Source organism: Gracilinanus agilis, chromosome 3 (assembly GCF_016433145.1).
Source record: "Gracilinanus agilis isolate LMUSP501 chromosome 3, AgileGrace, whole genome shotgun sequence".
In the NCBI taxonomy this organism is placed as follows: Eukaryota; Metazoa; Chordata; class Mammalia; order Didelphimorphia; family Didelphidae; genus Gracilinanus; species Gracilinanus agilis.
The window spans coordinates 501,085,328-501,104,058 of NC_058132.1; the positions used below are offsets into that span (position 1 = coordinate 501,085,328).

An 18,731-nucleotide genomic window follows, 5' to 3' on the forward strand; every position below is an offset into this window, starting at 1 on the left:
CACAAAAGGAAAATGGAATAGAAAAGCAAAGCAATGAGAGAATGAAAATAAACTGTCTTTCAGGAGTGACCCGAGCTAATGATATGCCTTCACCAAGAGTCCTAAAAACCCATCTTCCAGTGCAACTTCTACCTCCATCCTTTTGGGAAGAAAACAGTAAGGTAAGTGTCTACATGGTGAGAAGAAAGAAGTGGAAGTTAGGAAGGTGTTGCAGATGGGTCTATGTTTGCTTGTGCAGAAAACTTGGTCCAATTAGAGTCTACTGTGCCATAGCTTCCAAGGGTAGATGGGTTTGAGTCTAGAGGGCTGCTGTAACCAGGAAGGTGAGCAATTATGATTCTGCAGTCTACAGGAACATTCTGTGCTGAGCTATCACCAGAATGGGGGAAGTAGAATATTAGCCTAGGTGTGGCTGAATTTAGAGAGTACCAAACTGAGATAGGAATGTTCTAGAGCCATCTCAAAGAGATTCATGGCCTCTCCTCAACCCCATTAGAAGAGGTACAAGACCAGAAGGAACAACTGTAATAGTAGAATTCTAGAGATAAGAGTAAGTTTTAAGAGAAGTTGAAGGTTGCCTTTAAGGTGCTAGCATGGGCACATGCTAGGAACTTTGGAGAGAGGATTCATGGAAGCTTTAGTGTTATAAACTCTCAACCCATCATCTACGAATAATCCTCTCCATTCTTCCATTGCCACACACACACACACACACACACACACACACACACACACACACACACCAAATACACATATGCACTCACATAAACAGGTAATCTCAAGCTCCTACTGCCTTTGCTCCTTTTCAGAGAGTCTCTCATATTTTCTCCTCTTTATCTGGAACTAAGCTTCATCCACCACCAGCTCTAAAAGGATGAGAAAATTCCCTAGTCACTCTTGCCTGGAGGGGAGAAAGGTGATGGTTAGATGAGAAAGGGGCACAGAGGAAAAGATCTTCATCCCTTTCCTGGCTGCAGAATTTAGTTAACTAGCACCTAGTTAACAATAGAAGTTCAATTGTCAAGGTATCATCCTATATTCCTTCTATCTTTTACAACCTAACTCTTGGGAGTGTGGGAAGGGGAGAGGAAATCTGCATTCATTGCTTCTACTACTTCTCACTCTCTCCTTAGCTTTTTGCAATCTGACTTCCCATCTCACAAACAAAATTGTTTTCTCTAAGGCTCCCAAAGATCTCTTAATTACTGAATCCAATAGCATTTCAGATCCTGTCCTTCCAGATAGTCTCCTCATTTTGCTTTGCTAACATTGATCTCTCCTAGCTCGTTGCCTGCTTTTCAATCTCCTTGTTCAGTCATCAGTCTTGTCCTGCCTCCTAAGCATAAGTATGTCCCCATAAGACTCATTCTAGAACTGTCCTCTATTCTCTGTCTATATCCTCTTTCTCTTGCATTCACTCAGTTCCTGTTGCTTTCATTATAATATCCATGCAAATAACTCCTGGGTATATGATTATCCCATCCACCTGACTTTCCCCACTGCAGCTTCAATATATGAATTGGTCAGCATTAGAAACTAAATGGAAATTTGGGGGAAATCTCATGGAAGCTACAAATGACATATAAAAGTCAGCAGAAAACGCAGAAAAAGTTTAGAAACTTAAAAATGCCTACTTAACTCAAAATTTACAGTAAGATACTATAAACACCTCATAAAAGAAAAAGAAAACATTCAGACTTCTCTGGTATGAAATGAAGGGCAAAAAATTTTACACAGACTTTCCAGAACTTCTATTGTTACCAGGTGTTAGTTAGCTAAGGCACCATTTCCCTAATCCATGTAATGTGGAAAAGGTAACTCTGTGTGTATGTGTGTGTGTGTGTGTGTGTGTGTGTGTGTGTGTGTGTGTGTGTGTCCAGCCTTAATCTTCTCCTGAGATCCAGTTCCCCATCATCAAATCCTACTTGGATATATCCAACTATATATTCTATCAATAGCTCAAATTCGCTATGTTCAAATTCAATAGGTCAAAATGGAATCCATTGTCATAATCTTTCCACCAAAGTTTCCTATTTCTTTTAGAGGCATTCATCCTTCCAGGCACCCATGATCAGACCCTCAACACTGTCCTCTACTCTGTTTGCCCTCTCATCTCTAATATATAATCACAATTATAGATTTTTACCTTTCACAATTCTCATATCTGTCCTTTTATTTTCCATGATACTGTATGTCTACCTTTTCTAGATCAAGACTTTATCACACTCCTTTTTTGACAACTAAAACCGTCTCCCAAGTATACTCTGCACTTCCAGTCTCTTTTCTTTCCAGTCCATCTTTCACAGATGACAAAAGAGCCATCCTAAGGACAAGATCTGACCATGACACTCTTCTATCCAAGAAATTTAAATGGTTCCTTATTTCATCTAAGATGAAAAACAAGCTCCTTAACTTGGCATTTAAAGTCTTTCACAGTATGATTCTAGCCTACCTTTACAAACGGAAAACATCACTTTCCCTAATAAAATCTATATTGTAGACAGACTCTCTAGTCCCTAAACTTAGCATTCCAAATGTCAAGTAGCCTCCTCCATGGCAACCTCCATGCCTTTATAGAAGCTGTCTCCCATTCCTGGAATGTACTTTCTCTCTTCATCTTTGCCTCTAAGAGTCTCTAGATGCCTTTAAGGCTCAGCTCAGGTACCACATCCTATGGGAAGTCTCTCCTGATGCCCCTAGATGAGAGTGCTCTCTCCCTTCCTTGATCTGGGAGCTTCTGGTAAATTTTTTTGAGTACAGAAACTAATTTTTATTTTACCTTTGTATCCCTGGCATAGGGCCATGCACATATTAGACCTTTGAGAATTGATTATTGGATTGCTTTAGGTTAGGTTGGATTGAAGATAAGGCTGGAGCTACAAGATAATGCCAAATCCAAAAGACCGAGCTTCAAGGATAGCTCCACATAGTATTGTACTAGAGCTTTTTTTTTTTTTTTTGATTAACCAACCCAGGTTTATTAACAAAGAAGGCAAAGCAAGAACTAAATATTAATATTCAAATAGCAATATCAATTATTTCACTAAAAAAGTTACAAGTTTTAAAAATAGCATTTGAGTTTGATATTTGAAACATTCAATTCTAAGGAACATAAGTCAGAGTTAATGAAGAGTCTCTGGACATTACAAAGTCAGGGTAACAATTATTTTTCTGTGGGGAGGATGTTCTATTTAGGCACAGGGAGTTAAATTATATCACTTTTCAGATTCTTCTAGCCCTGTGATTCAAAGAAATAAAAGTTAGGAAATTTAAATATTTGTAGCAAATCCTAAAGTAAAAACATTGATGAACAAGTTCATGTCCTAGAAATTATGTCAGTTATCTGCTTTTTTATGAGAAAAAATACATACAAGAAATAGTCTGTAGCACAATTGACTGCATTCTATAAATAGCTTTAAATTTGATTTTGACAAACCATGGATATTGCTGAACAAATAAACCTAAGTTGAGATACTGAATTTATAATTTACAAAGGAATTTTAAGGTTTTCAGAGACCTTTTCTAATTTTTCCTGCTTGTCTAGTGCACATTAAAAATAGCATCCCTCATTTTACCCACTCATGAGAAAAGATTGTTAAATTTTTAGTGTGGACATTTGTACCTCAAAAATCAGCAACAGCTACAACTGAGGTTTGATTTATCACTTTATACATTGTCCGGGCTCAATAAAGTGGTAGAAAACATAGCTAATACAAATTAAACTCATAATAAACTCAGAACTAGAGAGTCAGTTGTTAAAATGCTAAATGCAATACTTTGGGCTTATCTTTCTCTCTTACATTTTCTTTTTCTCCTTTCTTCTCCCTACTCCAGATCATCTACGTGGCAAGAAATGCCAAGGATAACCTGGTGTCTTTTTTCCATTTCCAAAGGATGAATAAAGCACTTCCAGATCCAGGAACTTGGGAAGAGTATTTTGAAACATTCTTGACAGGGAAGGGTAAGTGAGGTATAGCAAAAGCAATTTCTCCACCTGGGTCACAGGAACAACACTTCTGTTTTAAAGGAAGTCCTACATTGAAGTGAACATACCTGAATGCTGCAACTTGCTAGAGGATGGGATCAGGACCTCAACCAATGGGAGCACCAAGGCATTAGGTTCTTAATAAAAGGATGTGTATATGCGTGATGCAATTTGAGGGGCATTTTCGTTTTCTCTACAAGAAAGTATTTAACCAGCAACATCAGTTAGTATAAACAAATGTGACAGTGGCAAAAGCCAATACTTAATTTAAAATCAGCAACTTTCCAGTTGGTATTAATTTTTAATATGCAACTGTGCTGTCACAGCACCATTGGCTATATCCATTTTTTCTTGTCTGCAACTAACCAATGATTTGAGTTGTTTTAACTTTTCCAGATGTGTAATTTTAATACTTTTAAGATAATCCATCATTTAGTCAATACAACTAGTGTGACCTGTTATGTAGGACAAATTTTGTCTGCATTATAAGATCAAATTTGTAGCTTTGTGTAACAAATAAAATGAAATGCCACATTAGAATTTAATTTTTTTACTTTTCAGATACAAAAATCATACCTGAACACCTTTTTTCTTGCTTTCATATTGAGTCTACTAATATATGTTGCCACTTCACATTTAGCTGTATTTAAACTTCGTTTCTCTAAGACAGATATCAATGAATTTGCTAAAATGATGCCCCTCACATGCATAAAGAATAGAAACATTCCTCCATCCTTACCTATTTTTCTTTTGCTATAATAATGAATATGTCCTAGCATTATAAAAATGTTTTTCATACAATACATCTGGGATAGAAAACATCTCTATACTCTATTTAATGACAGTTTAAATTTTAATTTCTTTCTGCTAGTGACAACAGTAAAGCTAATTAAATCACTCTGACTATAGAAAACCTGAATAGGTGACCAAGGTGAACATATATGAGGAAGGACATCTTAGGGCATAATAGATTTGGAGTGAGGTTTCCTAAATGAGTCAAAAGAAGATTATTATCTATTCTAAGTTTCCACTCATGGGTTCAATTCCAATACAATTCTGTGGCAGGATGGATTAAGTACTAGTCCTGGAGTCAGAAAGACCTCACTTTAGTCCAGTCTCAGACAATGGGCTAGCTATATGTTCCTGAGCAAGTCACTTAACCTATCTGCCTCAGTTTTCTCATCTATAAAATGGGAAAAATAATAGCACCTACCTCTCAGGGACATTGCATGGATAAAATGAGATAAGATTTGAAAAGTTGTTTTGCAAACTTTAAAGACCTATATAAATGCTATTGATTACTAATATTACAAATTGAAAATCTTACACCATGTTCTCTCCCTTCGGTTTATCATCAAGTTCTAGAATAATTCAGGGCCTCTGAAATATGATTCCTAATAATTCAAAAGATTAGCCTAATAATCCTCACTGGCATAGGATAGAGGATAGAGAATGTCCAAAGTCCAGTATATGATATGCACTTAAATAGACAACCCACAAACTCACCCATCAGAATAGAATTATAATAAGGATAATAATTGCTAGCATTTCTTCAGAGGTTTAGGGTTTGAAACTTTTTACAAATTTTGTAAATTTTACAATTTGCAAATGGGGGGGGGGGAAAGAACACATGATAGGTTACAGGCTACAAAACACTGGAAATAAGTAATTGCATAGGAGGTGTTCGTGAGAAAAATGTATGACCAGAAAAAAAAATAAAGTGGATCCATCCACAACAAGAGAAATGGTAAACTAATGAACAGCCCACATACTTCATTGATCCATAATCAAATGTAAAGAGATAGAAAGGAAAGACCCCCTTTACTCAGTACATTGAGTAGACCACCTAGTATCATGTTTATAGGACGTAGACAAAAGTATGTCCAGGGATGGACAGGTTAATTGCCAGGTGCCTTTTTAAAGGGATTGTTTAGATTGAAGAGACCCATCCATTGAGGTCTTGAAGAAGATGAACTTCCTGGTTCTTTCCTAAGTCACATCCATGCCTTTAGAACTGCCATGACTTCCTTGAAGAGGGTCAGAAAGCTGGTGACCAAGCAGTATCAACCCCAAAAAATATATTTTTATTGGACATAATGAGTTAAAAATATCAGTTATGTAAGACCAACTTGTATTTGGGTGAAATAGGTAACCACCTCCATATTGTGATTTATGAGATGTGGCCAGAGTCCCCATGGTCAAAAACATCCCACTCCTTGGGATGGCATAGGACTCACTAATCATTATAGCCAGCCAACAAGCCTTTATTAAATACTTGCTATATGACAGGCACTTTGCTAAATGCTGGAGCTACAGAGAAAATCAAAAACTCAATTTCTGTCCTCATGGTGCTTGTATTCTAAAGGAGGAGACAACGTGCACACAATTATGTGCCTACAAAATATAGGAAGGGCAAATTAAAGGTAATCTCAGAGAGAAGGCAAGTGGACTGACCCATTAGTTTTCCCCCTCATTGAAATACAAATTCCTCTGGGATGAGGTCATTAATATCTTAGTGTGAACAACACTATTGTATTGTTCTCTAATATGACAGAACAAAAAATGACCCTCTAGGATACAAAACAGACATTTTAATAGGGGAGTCATATTATCTGTACCAAACACAGGGTACTTCCATGAAAATAGTGAGATGCTCTGAAATAAGAGATGAGATCAAAATGAAACATCTTTTGCTCTACAGCTAAAGCTCTAGACCAGGGGTTGGCACCGTATGGCTCTCGAGCCATATCTGGCTCTTTTTGCAGAAGCCATAGTGTCATTTTTTTTTCAGATGCTGTTACAAGAGCTTGCACTGTGAGCACTGTAAGACTCTCACAAAATTACATTTTAAAAAATGTGGCGTTTATGGTTCTCACGGTCAAAAAGGTTGCCGACCCCTGATCTAGACTCAACTCTATCTCAATGTAGATATTTCAAATTTCAAGCCCAGTAAGTTGACGTCAGACAGGCAAAGTTTAACCATCAAAGTTGCCAGGTGGTAGGAGTTAGATGGACATTAAACAGCAGAAGCAGAAGTGGGATGCAAGAAAAAAGAAGGAAAAAGCAACAAGATGGTCAGAATTAAGGTCAATGTTGAAATGAGAAAGTCTGAGTCCCCAAAGCCAAATGGCAAGTCTTCAGAAGACCATTACAGGGAGGCTGAAACAAGACAGTACCCAGATGAGGCAGGAACAGATTTTGTACTATGTCTGCTTACACCAAGCACTCTTTTACCTTTTGTCCCAGAAAGTAGTAGGGGATATTCAGTCTTTGACTCTTGTGATCAAGACAACCATGTTCTTCTCTTTCAGGTCTGTGGGGCTCCTGGTTTAGCCATGTTAAAGGATGGTGGGAAGCAAAAGATGTTTATCCCATTCTCTACCTCTTCTACGAAGACATTAAGAAAGTAAATAATTGTGATTTTTATCATAAAGCTATCTTACCTAGCTTTTAATTTTATGAAAGTTATGAAGAAGACTAAGATGCAACATATTACAATGGATAGAGTGCTGGTCTTGGAGTCAGGAAAGCCTGAGTTCAAATCTTGCCTCTGATTTTAAATGTATGATTAAGGACAAGTCAAGAAACCTTTCTAAGCCTTAGTAAATTTTTTACATTTATCTAAGTTATAGGTGAGTTGCACTCTTTCTTTGCATTCTTTTTTTTTTCAAACCTTTACCTTCCATCTTGGAATCAATACGAAGTATTGGTTCTAAGACAGAAATATGGTAAAAGTTAGGAAATTAGTGTTGTGACTTGCCTTTGGTCACATGGCGAAGAAGTGTCTGAGGCCCGATTTGAACTCAGGACCACCTGACTCCAGAACTGGCTCTCTGTCTACTAAGCCACCTTGTTGCCCCTCTCCTTACATTCTTAAAAATTATTGAAGACCTCAAAGAACTTTTTTATTTAATATGAGTAGTATCTACTGTTATTCAACATTTTAGACATTATAAATGATACATTTTAAGAAATTTAAGCATTTGAAAATAACAAAACCATTACACATTAACTTAAATAAGATGGTTTTCTTTTTAAAAAAACAATATTTTCCAAACCAAAAAAAGTAGTGAAAAGGATGGCATTCTTTTACATACCTTTTCAAATCAAAGTAATGTCCAGTTAATAGAAAGCAGCTAGATTCTCATAGTCGTTTCTGCATTCAGTCTGTCATGATATGTTGTTTTGGTTGACATTTGGTTGGAGAAAATCTGGCATCACACAGATAGGTAATGGGAAAAGGGAAGAATATTTTCATAGGTCAGTAATATCTTAGTATTATTATAAAAATAATTTTGGCCTCACAAATCCCCTAATAGGGTTTTGAGAACCTCTAAGGGTCCACAGATACACTTTGAAAACCAAGATCTAATCCGGTGATGACAAACCTATGACATACGTGTCAGCACTGACATGCATAGCTATTTCGATGGCACATGGCTGCATGCAGCCACATACAGAGACGTATGGGGCCATAGGCTGAGGATGAAACATTTGCTATAGTGTAGTATAGACACTGTGCTCTATAGATGACCTATTCTACCTATATTAATTTACCTATTTTGGTGTCTTAAATAGTTATATATTACAATTATACATTTTTATTACTTAAACTATAAATATCATGAAATTATGGGCTTTTTCTCAAAGTGACACACCATCCAAGTTATTCTTGGTTTTTTGGCAAATTTTGACACACCAAGCTCAGTTCAAGATCAGTTGCCCATCACTGATCTAATCTAAATCTCCTCATTTTACATATAAGGAAACTGATGCTCTGAGGTGAAAAAACTTATCCAAAAACAGATCAGTATAAATTAGACATATATTCAAAGCGGCTTGCATTGCTTTGAATCAGTATCTTGCTAAAAATTTTTAGTTGTCTACATGTCAATTAGCACCCACAAAAGATTTCTTCAAAGAGGGACAGCAAAAACTAGAAACAAAAAAGTTCTAAAAACCCACATTTCTGAACCTTTTAAGAGCCTTTATTGTTACTAGTGACTCACAACAAAGTAGCCTACAGTTACCCCTTTGCCACTACTTTCATTATATATCTTCTAGGGAGAGAAAATTTACTTGGTTCTTTCCTATGAACTCTCAACTCAGTCCATGTAAACTAACACAGCATTTTCATGTCTCCTGTTTGGAGGTTTATGAGCATCTCTGTCTTCTTTCATGTTTAGATTAGTTCTAATTTTTTTGACTCTTTAAACCCTTTTCTGTGACCTTTTGCTGTAACTTTTGAATGATGTAGTAATTGTCCATATCCTAAATCATTGTTCTCCATTATTATCTCCTTAGTTTTCCTCTTTCCTCTTTCCTTTCCTCCCTTCTTGTCTCTGTCCCCAGCTCCTGCTGCCTTCATCTCCAAATAACTTTATAACATTCTCATTGGAGGGCTGTGCTTCCTTCTATTGATCAAAAGGCTGCATTCTGATATTAACCTTCCTATTAGTAAATGAGTATAGGGAATCAAAATTATATTATCTCCAAGGGAAATCTTGGCAGTAATTTCTTTGCAAGCCACCTTTCATTCCCAGGCATTCCACTCACCTAATCCACAATGAAGCTCTCTCTCTCTCTCCCAAGAACACAGGAATCTCAATAAAAAACCCCATAAAGCTTCACACCCTAGACTCATTCATTAGGAAGTGCCTTAACCTTTGGGGCAAAAATTAAAGGCCTTACAATACCAAGAATAAGGAAGCTGATCTCCAAGAGGAAATGCTGCTGAGATCACTAAATCCTACAATAAACTGTTCTCAGAAAATTCACAGGAGGCTATTAGGTCTGAAATGTAACTCATGAGCTAATATGGATAACCAATAACAGGCAGGGATTCAGTGTTGTTTTTATAGCCCATGTCTGCCTACATTGTAGAATAAAGAATAGTAATAGGTAACTAAAATTAATCCAAAGATGGGAAGCAGGTCAGGAGGCAGCCCAAAGGTACCAGTGCCAAGGATACCTTAAGATTCATGGGAATCCCAAGGCTTCCTAAGCATGGCTAACCCTGGATCTATAGGACAGACAGGGTTAGCTACCTTAGGGTAATGGAAATTAGGTAAAGCCTGGAATGGAGTAAGGGATTATTATTGTTATTATTCTTATTCTTATTGTTAATGACCTAGCCGCTTTAAAAGCTAACAAGAATACAAGCTGCTATTATTATTGTTGTTGTTGTTATTATTATTATTATTATTATTATTATTATTATTTAGCTGGTATTCTTGTTAGCTTTTAAAGCAGCTAGGTCATGCAATAGATAAAGCATTAGTCCTGAAGTCAGGAAAACATATCTGCTTCAATTCACATCCAACCTCAGGCAGATTTCCTAGCTATGTGATGCCAGAAAAATTACTTAACCCTCTTTGACTCAGTTTCCTCATCTGTAAAATGAACTGGACAAGAAAATGGCAAACCACTCCAGTATCTTTGCCAAGAAAACCCCAAATGAGGGCACAAAGAGTGAGACACCACTAAAATAACTGAACAAGGTTTGCAAAGCACATTACAAATATTATCATGATTGATCCTCACAATTAGATAAGTGCTATTATGATCCTCATTTTGCAGATGAGGCAACTGAGGCAGACAGAGGCTAAGTGACTTGTTCAGGATTGCACAGTTATTGCTATTTCTTGGACTGAATTTAAACATAGGTGATGAAATGGATAGAGCACCAAAACTAGAGTCAGGAAGACCTGACTTCTAGTCCAAACTCAGGTGCATACTTACTGTTTGATTGTGAGCAAGTCATTTAATCTCTATTTGCCTCAGTTTCCTCATCTGTAAAATGAAAATAATAATAGCACCTACCTCCAGAAGTGGTTGTGAGAATCATATGTAATAATAATTGGAATGCACTAAGCATAGAGCCTAGAACATTGTACTATATAAATGTTTATTATCATCATTATTATTATTATTCCAATTAGCATTCTATCTACTTTGCCACCTAATTGGTACCTCTGAAAAGTCCAAACAAACGTCTCTGCTTTAAAATCTTAAGGATTGCTTCTTCTTTTCAACACAGAAAAAACAAGATTGTCCATCAAATAGAAGCCTTTTAACTATATGTCAGTAATATGAACCCCTTCCTTTAGTACTAATAAGCCACTTGAAATAGGATCTAAGTCTAAATAAAATTGTAGAGTTTACAAATTAAGCACTAACTGAGAATCAGAATCTTGCCACCGATGGGATTGGCATTACCTGGGACTTTTTCAATAGAATTTCCTCTTACAAATCTCAGCTGCCCTCAGAATCGACTTACATCTTCTGAAAAACATCTAAGTAGAGCCCACAGGTTTGTAAACAGATTGCGTCACAATCCCCATGCTAACTGCTCTGCTGTTGTGCCCACAAGGACACTCAATATTGACATAGAATTTACTAGTTCTCGTTTCTCCTTCCACTCTCCCTGCAGAACCCCAAACACGAAATTGAGAAGGTGATGCAGTTCCTGGGGAAGAACCTGGATGAAAATATTTTAGCCAAAATTGTCCATTACACTTCATTTAATGTAATGAAGAAGAATCCCATGGCAAACTACACATTTGTTCCAGAAATGAATCATAATGTTTCCCCATTCATGAGGAAAGGTAATGTATATGTTCTTTCACTAAGAAAACTGTTTCTTCATTAGTGTCAATGCTTTAAGTTGGGATGGGGAAGGGAATAAACACAAAGAATTTGTTTAGTTGATTAGTTATGTATGACATTTCATGACCCCATTTGGCGTCCTCTTGACAAAGCTAATGAAGTGGTTTTCCATTTCCTTCTCCAGCTCATTTTACAGATGAGGAAACTAAGGCAAATAGTTTGCATTTACTGGCCCATAGCCACATAGTTAATAAATGTCTGAGGCTGGATTTGAACTTAGGTCCTCCTGACTCCAAGGCTGGCACTCTATCCACTGTGTCTCCTAGCTGCCATAATAATAATAATAATAATAATAATAATAATAATAATAATAATAATAATAATGAACATGTTTATGGCATTTACTAAGTGTGAGGCACAAGGCTAAACACTTTATTATCTCATTTAATTCTCACAACAACCCTGGGAGGTAGGTGCTATTATTATACCCATTTTACAAATGAGAAAATGAGGCAAACGGGTTAAGTGACAGCCAGGATCACACCTAAGATTTGAACTTAGGTCTTCCTAACTCTAGCCCCAGAGCTCTATCCACTGTGCCATCGATAGTAAATGCTATGTGCAAAGAACTGTACTAAGTGCTACACTGGCAATTTCATTGACAGAAAACTATCCGCTGAAAGAATCCCCTCCAGCAATGTAATTCACCACTTTCTCAGAGTCTCAGAGAGTTGTTTAGAGTACCCTACATCTCACAGCCAGTATGTGTCACAAGAAGGACTTGAACTCAGGTCTCTTTCTCTTGAGACCAACTATCTATCCCATTAGAGTACTCAATATTTTAAATACCAATATTAATTCATAATCACTTTTCTGTCTTTCAATCTAGATAGAGATGGTATGTATAAAATATGGCTTTCCTTCCATGAAAACATTACACTAGAATTATCAGTCATGTAGGACATTGAAAAAAAAGGATGCTTAATAATGCATCTGTGAATACTATCTAATGGGATAAATGAGGATCCTGAACTTAGGATAGATACTTCTTTTTCAACTCAGGAAAGTAAGATGATTAAGAATTCTAAGAGACTGGGTTCAAGTTTTAAAAAATCCATTTATTGATCAGGCTAGCAATAATCAATAAATTAATCGATCAGTAATCTCAGTGATAAAAAACAGACATTCAGTATCTTGAGTCATCAAATACAATTTTGGAAGCTCATTATTTATCTATCCCTAAACATCTCCAATTGGTGAATTCCTAACAAGGAAGCGGAATAAATGGTTTTTTTGCAGTCTCTCCCTCATTTATTTCATGAGAATGGAAGATCACATGCCCAATCCTAGGATTCCATTGTCTAGAAGAAGAAATCAAGTTATGGCTAGTTAAGAGTGACATTGTCCCATTCACTCCAATTCACTTCAAAGGGGGGAATCCAAGGATATTGCCCTGCTGCCCACAGGCATACTCGGTTTGAACTAGTTTTTGTTTTCTGGGCAAGATGGAACTCACAAACTTCACTTCAGTCTCTTCAGTTTAGAAGATGCTCTGAGGCAGGGAATGTAAGAGCATGTCAGGACAAAGGAAGAGGAAAGACACCAAACCTCAATTTGAAATGATTACTTAGAAATCAAAAAGATACAATATTAGAAATAAATCTCAGAAGGGTGGATTAAAACATTTCTTATTAATATTAAAACACTGAACATTAAAACATTTATTAATAAATTATATAATTTATAAATAAAAAATTACAAAGAGTTGAATGGAGTTTAGCCACTAGAGTGGCCAATTACTCAACATTTCAGTTGTTGTTCAGTTGTTGTAGTCATGTTCCACTCTTCATGACCCCATTTGTACTTTTTCTTGGCAAATATACTGTAGTGCTTTGCTATTTCCTTCTCTTGCTCATTTTACAGATGAGGAAACTGAGGGAAACAGCTTTAAATGACTTCCCCAGGGTAACACAGCTAGTATCTGAAGCAGATCTGAACTCAGGAAAATGAGTCCTCCTGACCCCAGGTCTGGCATTCTATTCACTATGCCACTTAATTAAGTGCTGGATATGTCAGGTTCACTCTAGCAGTTGAATGCTTCAGCCAGTACCAGTCATAGGGTACTTAGGGAGAGTACTAAGTTCTGTTTTACATAGAACTGCCTCTATTCCCCAGTTCTGGCACTTTTCTGTGTGGTAGATGCTCAGTGCATTATTCTAGGGAAAGTAGGGGTAAATATAAATTTATCCAATTAGATTCTTGGCTCCAACTCACATGGGAAACTGCACTATCTATCATCCCTAGTCTATTGTGTAACAATGAACATTTATCATGGGAATATGGCATATTAGAACCATGTCATGTGAAAAATTTAACAAAGGAGTAAACTGAGGCAATTCTTCAAGCAAGATATAATTTATTAAGAGGAGCATGTGACCTGATAATAAAGAAGAGGTCAAATGACACTGCCTCTGCACAGATGACCTCAAATTGAAGATGCAACTCATTTTTATAAGCATAGAACAAAGAATATTATCAGGCAGCATCACAGAGATGAGAGATCATGATTGGGTACATCCAAGAACATGAGGATAGTCCCCCACGTGAAATAGAGACAATCTTTATCTCTAAAGGAATGCTTTTGTGAATTTTATGGGTTCCAACTGTATCCTGAAGTTAAAGACAGGGGTCCAGGGATACAGACTCACTGGTACCTGGAGATTAGATAAGTCCACCTTAATTGCTAAAGATGGGACAAGGTCAGTTAGTCCAGCTTTTTAAATATTGGGAACAAAGTTTTTCATTAACAGTGGTTGTGAGAAAGTTTACATCTTAGGTATTTATCTTATTAAATATATTTTGTTTTCCCAATTATATGTAATAATTTTCAACATATGTTTTTCTGAAATAAGATCCAAATTGCCTCTCTTCCTTCCCTTCCCTTCCCCTTCCTGGAGATGGTAATCAAGTTGATCTGGGTTATACAGGTATTATCATGTAAAACATAATTCCATATTAGTCATTGTTTTAAGGGAATAATCATATACAACCAAAACCCCATAATACATAAATATACTAATGTGAAAAAATTGATCTGTGAAAAATCAATCTTTGATCTACATTCTGACTCCCAACAGTTCTTTCTCTGGAAGTAAATAGCATTCTTTGTCATAAGTCCTTCAGAACCATCCTGGATCCTTGTATTACTGAGAGTAGCTGCCTTTCACAGTTGATCATCATACAATATTGTTGTCACTCTGTACAATATTCTCATGGTTCTGCTTATTTCATCCTGCACCAGTTCATATAGGTCTCTTGAGTTTTTTCTTAAATCATCCTGCTCATCATTCCTTATAGCACAATAATATTCCATCACCATCACATACCACAATTTGTTCAGCCATTCCCCAATTGATGGACAACCCCTTAATTTCCAGTTCTTTGCCACCACGAAAAGAGAGGCTATAAATATTTTTCTATGAATAGGTCCTTTCCCCTTTTTTATTATCTCTTTGGGAGATAGACCTAGTAAGTGATATTCCTGGATCAAAATTTTATAGCTGTTTGGTGTCTATCTTCAAAGAGATAGTTGGTATAGTTACACCAACTATACACAAACAACGTAAGCATGCAAGGTAGGGATGAAGGAGTAAAGGGATGCTGGGAGATGTAGTTCAAAGGTACAAAATTTCTATTTATACGGAAAGGAGACTGAACTTTTGCATACACAAGCTTCTTCACTCAGAGATAGAGAAGATTCTTTAGGTTTGTTACACAGAATATAGAATATGGTTACAGAACAATCACTTACAAAATAAAATCAAATATAAAATATAGGATCAAAAATTAATTCTCTTACAAATAAATATGACTTAATTTTATAACATTTTCTGTGCCAAAATTAAAAAGGAAATATACTCAAAATAGATTAAAATGACTATTACATAGGCTATTCACCTATAACTTTTTTCAAATCCATCAAATACAGCCTATGTATAAGTATGCCCCAAACCCAGAAATTACCTGACTGACCTCATTCAGGTACCTGTATTAAGGAACTCTCACCCAAGTATCCTCAGTGTTTAATTTAGAAAAGGGCTTGTCTCTCATCAGCTTTCTCGGGGACTACCAAAGGGTCACAATTAAGTCAGATGAGGAATTCAGAAAACAGAGGCGCCTCTCCTCACCTCTGGTTCATTCAAAAGGGTGGCAACCATAACTCCTTCTGTGGTCACATTTCCCTCTTGCTAGTTCTCTGCTCCCATCTTGTTTCTAGCCTCTCCTGCCTCACCATTGACCTCCTTGATGTACTCCCCTCAGAAGGTATAAAAACCCTCATCAATGGCACCTTATCACAGGAAAATGGCTACAGAATTTTTGTTATTTTCCACCCTTCCCCATCAGGACAATTCAGATACCCTACTCTTGAGCCCTTCGGTTTTTCTATGTCTAAACACTGAGGAGGTGGCATTGTTCAAAGGAAAGAGCATTGTGTCTGTAGTCAGAAGACCTGCTTTTCCTATCCTATTCTAGATACATTCTGTAACCTTGGGCACCTCATTTCTCCTCTCTATGCCTCTGTTTCCTCTTTTGTAAAATGAAAAGTTTGGATCAAATGACCTTTGAGGTCCCTTCCATGCAGCCACTTTGTACAGCCTATGTTATTTGGGGAAGGTTCAAATAGGATAGCTGGGTGGTACAGTTGAGAGAGCACTGGGCTTGGAATCAGAAAGACTCGTTTTCATGAGTTCAAATCTGGCCTTGGATATTTAATAACTGTGTGACTCTGGGCAAGTCACTTAATCCTGTTTGCCTCAGTTTCCTTATCTGTAAAATGAGCTGGAGAAGGAAATGGCAAACCACTCCAGTATCTTTGCCAAGAAAACCACAAATGAGGTCATGAAGAGTCAGACATGACTTAATAACAACAACTTCAAAAATTTTATAAGTGCTAATCCGAGACAAAGAGTTCATGGTTCATTTCCTCTTCTTCCCCAAGGAACCAACATAGGGAGAGAGTTATAACAGCAAAAAGCAAAGTATAGAGTGTGAAGTAAATTATTCTTAATTAGCCACTAGGTAGAAAAATAATCCTTTCCTTTCCTCTAACTAACATAAAGACCTCCCACAGATAGACCAGCCTAATTTTATTTTAAAATATTTTGTATGTACAAGGAATCAGATCCAGAAAGTACAAGTCCTTTTCACTACGTTCCTTAAGATATTTAGTTACTCAGTAATAAGTTTGCTATTCCCAAATCAAATCGTAGTATTTCTGTGCCACTCGACTGCTTTTCTCATGCTTTAATTAATTGTTATCATAACATATCACTCATGTTGAGTGAAAAATAAAACATCTTTGTTATGTACACATCCATAGAATAATTTTCTGCATGAATTTTCCATAGGAAAACTGGTAAAATTCTACTTGTGAAAAAAAATGTTGACATCCCTCAAACAAGATTCTGAACTTTTGAATGAACTAAATTTTAAAATAGAGGCAAGTAAGTGGCAGAACCTTGAGTAAGGAAAACCTGAGTTCAAATCCAGATTTAGCTATTTATTGACTATGTGACCCTGAGCAAGTCACTAAACTTCCATGTGCTTCCATTTCCTTAAGTATAAAATGGGAATAATAAAACACATACCTCCTAGTGCTCTTATAAAGATCAAATGAATTAATTTTTATAAAATGCTTAGCACAGTGACTGGCACATAGTAGGTGCTTAATGAATTTTGTTCCCTTCCCTCTCCTACAATACAATCATCATATTTCAAATTAAATCCTAGTATGCTGGGCTCTTGGTATTAATGAAAGCTATTTAGTAGTTAATAGTGATATCTTGTGTTTTTATATTAACATTATGGGCTGTAATGAAACTAGAGAGAAGCAATAACACTGACCAGTGAGAGTGAAGCCAATGAAGAGCTTATGAGCTAGTTTTTATGTGCCCAAAGATGTTTTTTATCCCATATACAATTTTGTCAGTTCACCACACTTGATTATTTTCAACCATTCAAACAACCAGCAAGCATTTATTAAGCACCTACTGTATGATTAATATTATAATCTATGATAGGAATCCTATACTGTGATAGATGCTGAGGAACCAATGATAAAAACAAAATTATCCCTGCCTTCAAGGAATTTACCCTCTGGTATGGCAGTGTACATATAAGTAAATAAAAAATGCACTAAATAAATGTAAGATAGTTTGCTCAGGACACTACCAGCTAGTATATATACATGTATACACCCCACTTAATAGATTGGGGTGGAGTGTATACAGTTCTGTTGATTAAATCTAAAAACGGGCAGGAGAGAGTTAATCCCATCTTCACAATATATAGATTCACTCTTATTATTCTTATTTTATAAACAAGGAAACTGAGTCTGAGAGTTTACAAAACCTGTTCATCATCACACACCTAGTGTTAGAGATAGGATTTGAACCTTTGTCTTCCTGATATCAAGGTAGCGTTATCTCCAATAGCATGTGAATCTGGTGTCATCTATTTTTTTATTAAATATGCTTACTAATATTCCATCGTTGTATTTTAGGCACTGTTGGAGATTGGAAAAATTATTTCACAGTAGCTCAGAATGAGAGATTTAATGAAATCTATAAGGCGAAAATGGCTGATACTACACTCTCTTTCTCCATGGACTACTAAGAAGGAAAATCTGGGATTGAGGCAAAATGAGGAAGAATTCTGAACTCACCCAAACTCTAAAGTTAAAGCAATTTATCACTAACTATAAAAAATTCTCACAACAATGGCTGAAAAATAGGAAAAATTTTAGGTTCACTTTTTGAAACTCTTTTTAAATTTTTCTCCACTGGCTCCTTCTATCTCAGGAACTATCCTATTTTTTTCATGCCTTTCTCCATATATATTTAATATAGTTGCATTTCCATGATGCTACTCATAATAAAATGAATTTAGTATATGTCTGGCATCTGTGTTGATATATATTCATTTGTATTTATCTTGCTCTTCTATTTGATTATGCCACCATAATTTACAGTCCACAAAATCCATATATTACATATTGTAGCTATAGACTCACAAGATTTATTTAGAATATTTTTCAATGGTTATATGATTCAGGATTTTCCCTACACCAGGAGCTGAC

The 18,731-nt window shown here is 36.2% G+C and overlaps 1 protein-coding gene across 1 annotated transcript in view; it reads left to right on the forward strand.

The window, feature by feature from the left end:
* The window catches only part of LOC123239773 (sulfotransferase 1C4-like), a 29,794-nt gene extending 11,526 nt beyond the window's left edge, over positions 1–18,268 (forward strand). Inside the window, exons 3-7 of the mRNA XM_044667067.1 lie at positions 64–161; positions 3,835–3,961; positions 7,297–7,391; positions 11,418–11,592; positions 18,156–18,268. Coding sequence (XP_044523002.1) covers positions 64–161; positions 3,835–3,961; positions 7,297–7,391; positions 11,418–11,592; positions 18,156–18,268 — 608 coding nt within the window. The remainder of the gene's footprint in view (positions 1–63; positions 162–3,834; positions 3,962–7,296; positions 7,392–11,417; positions 11,593–18,155) is intronic.
* The last annotated feature ends 463 nt before the right edge of the window (positions 18,269–18,731 follow it).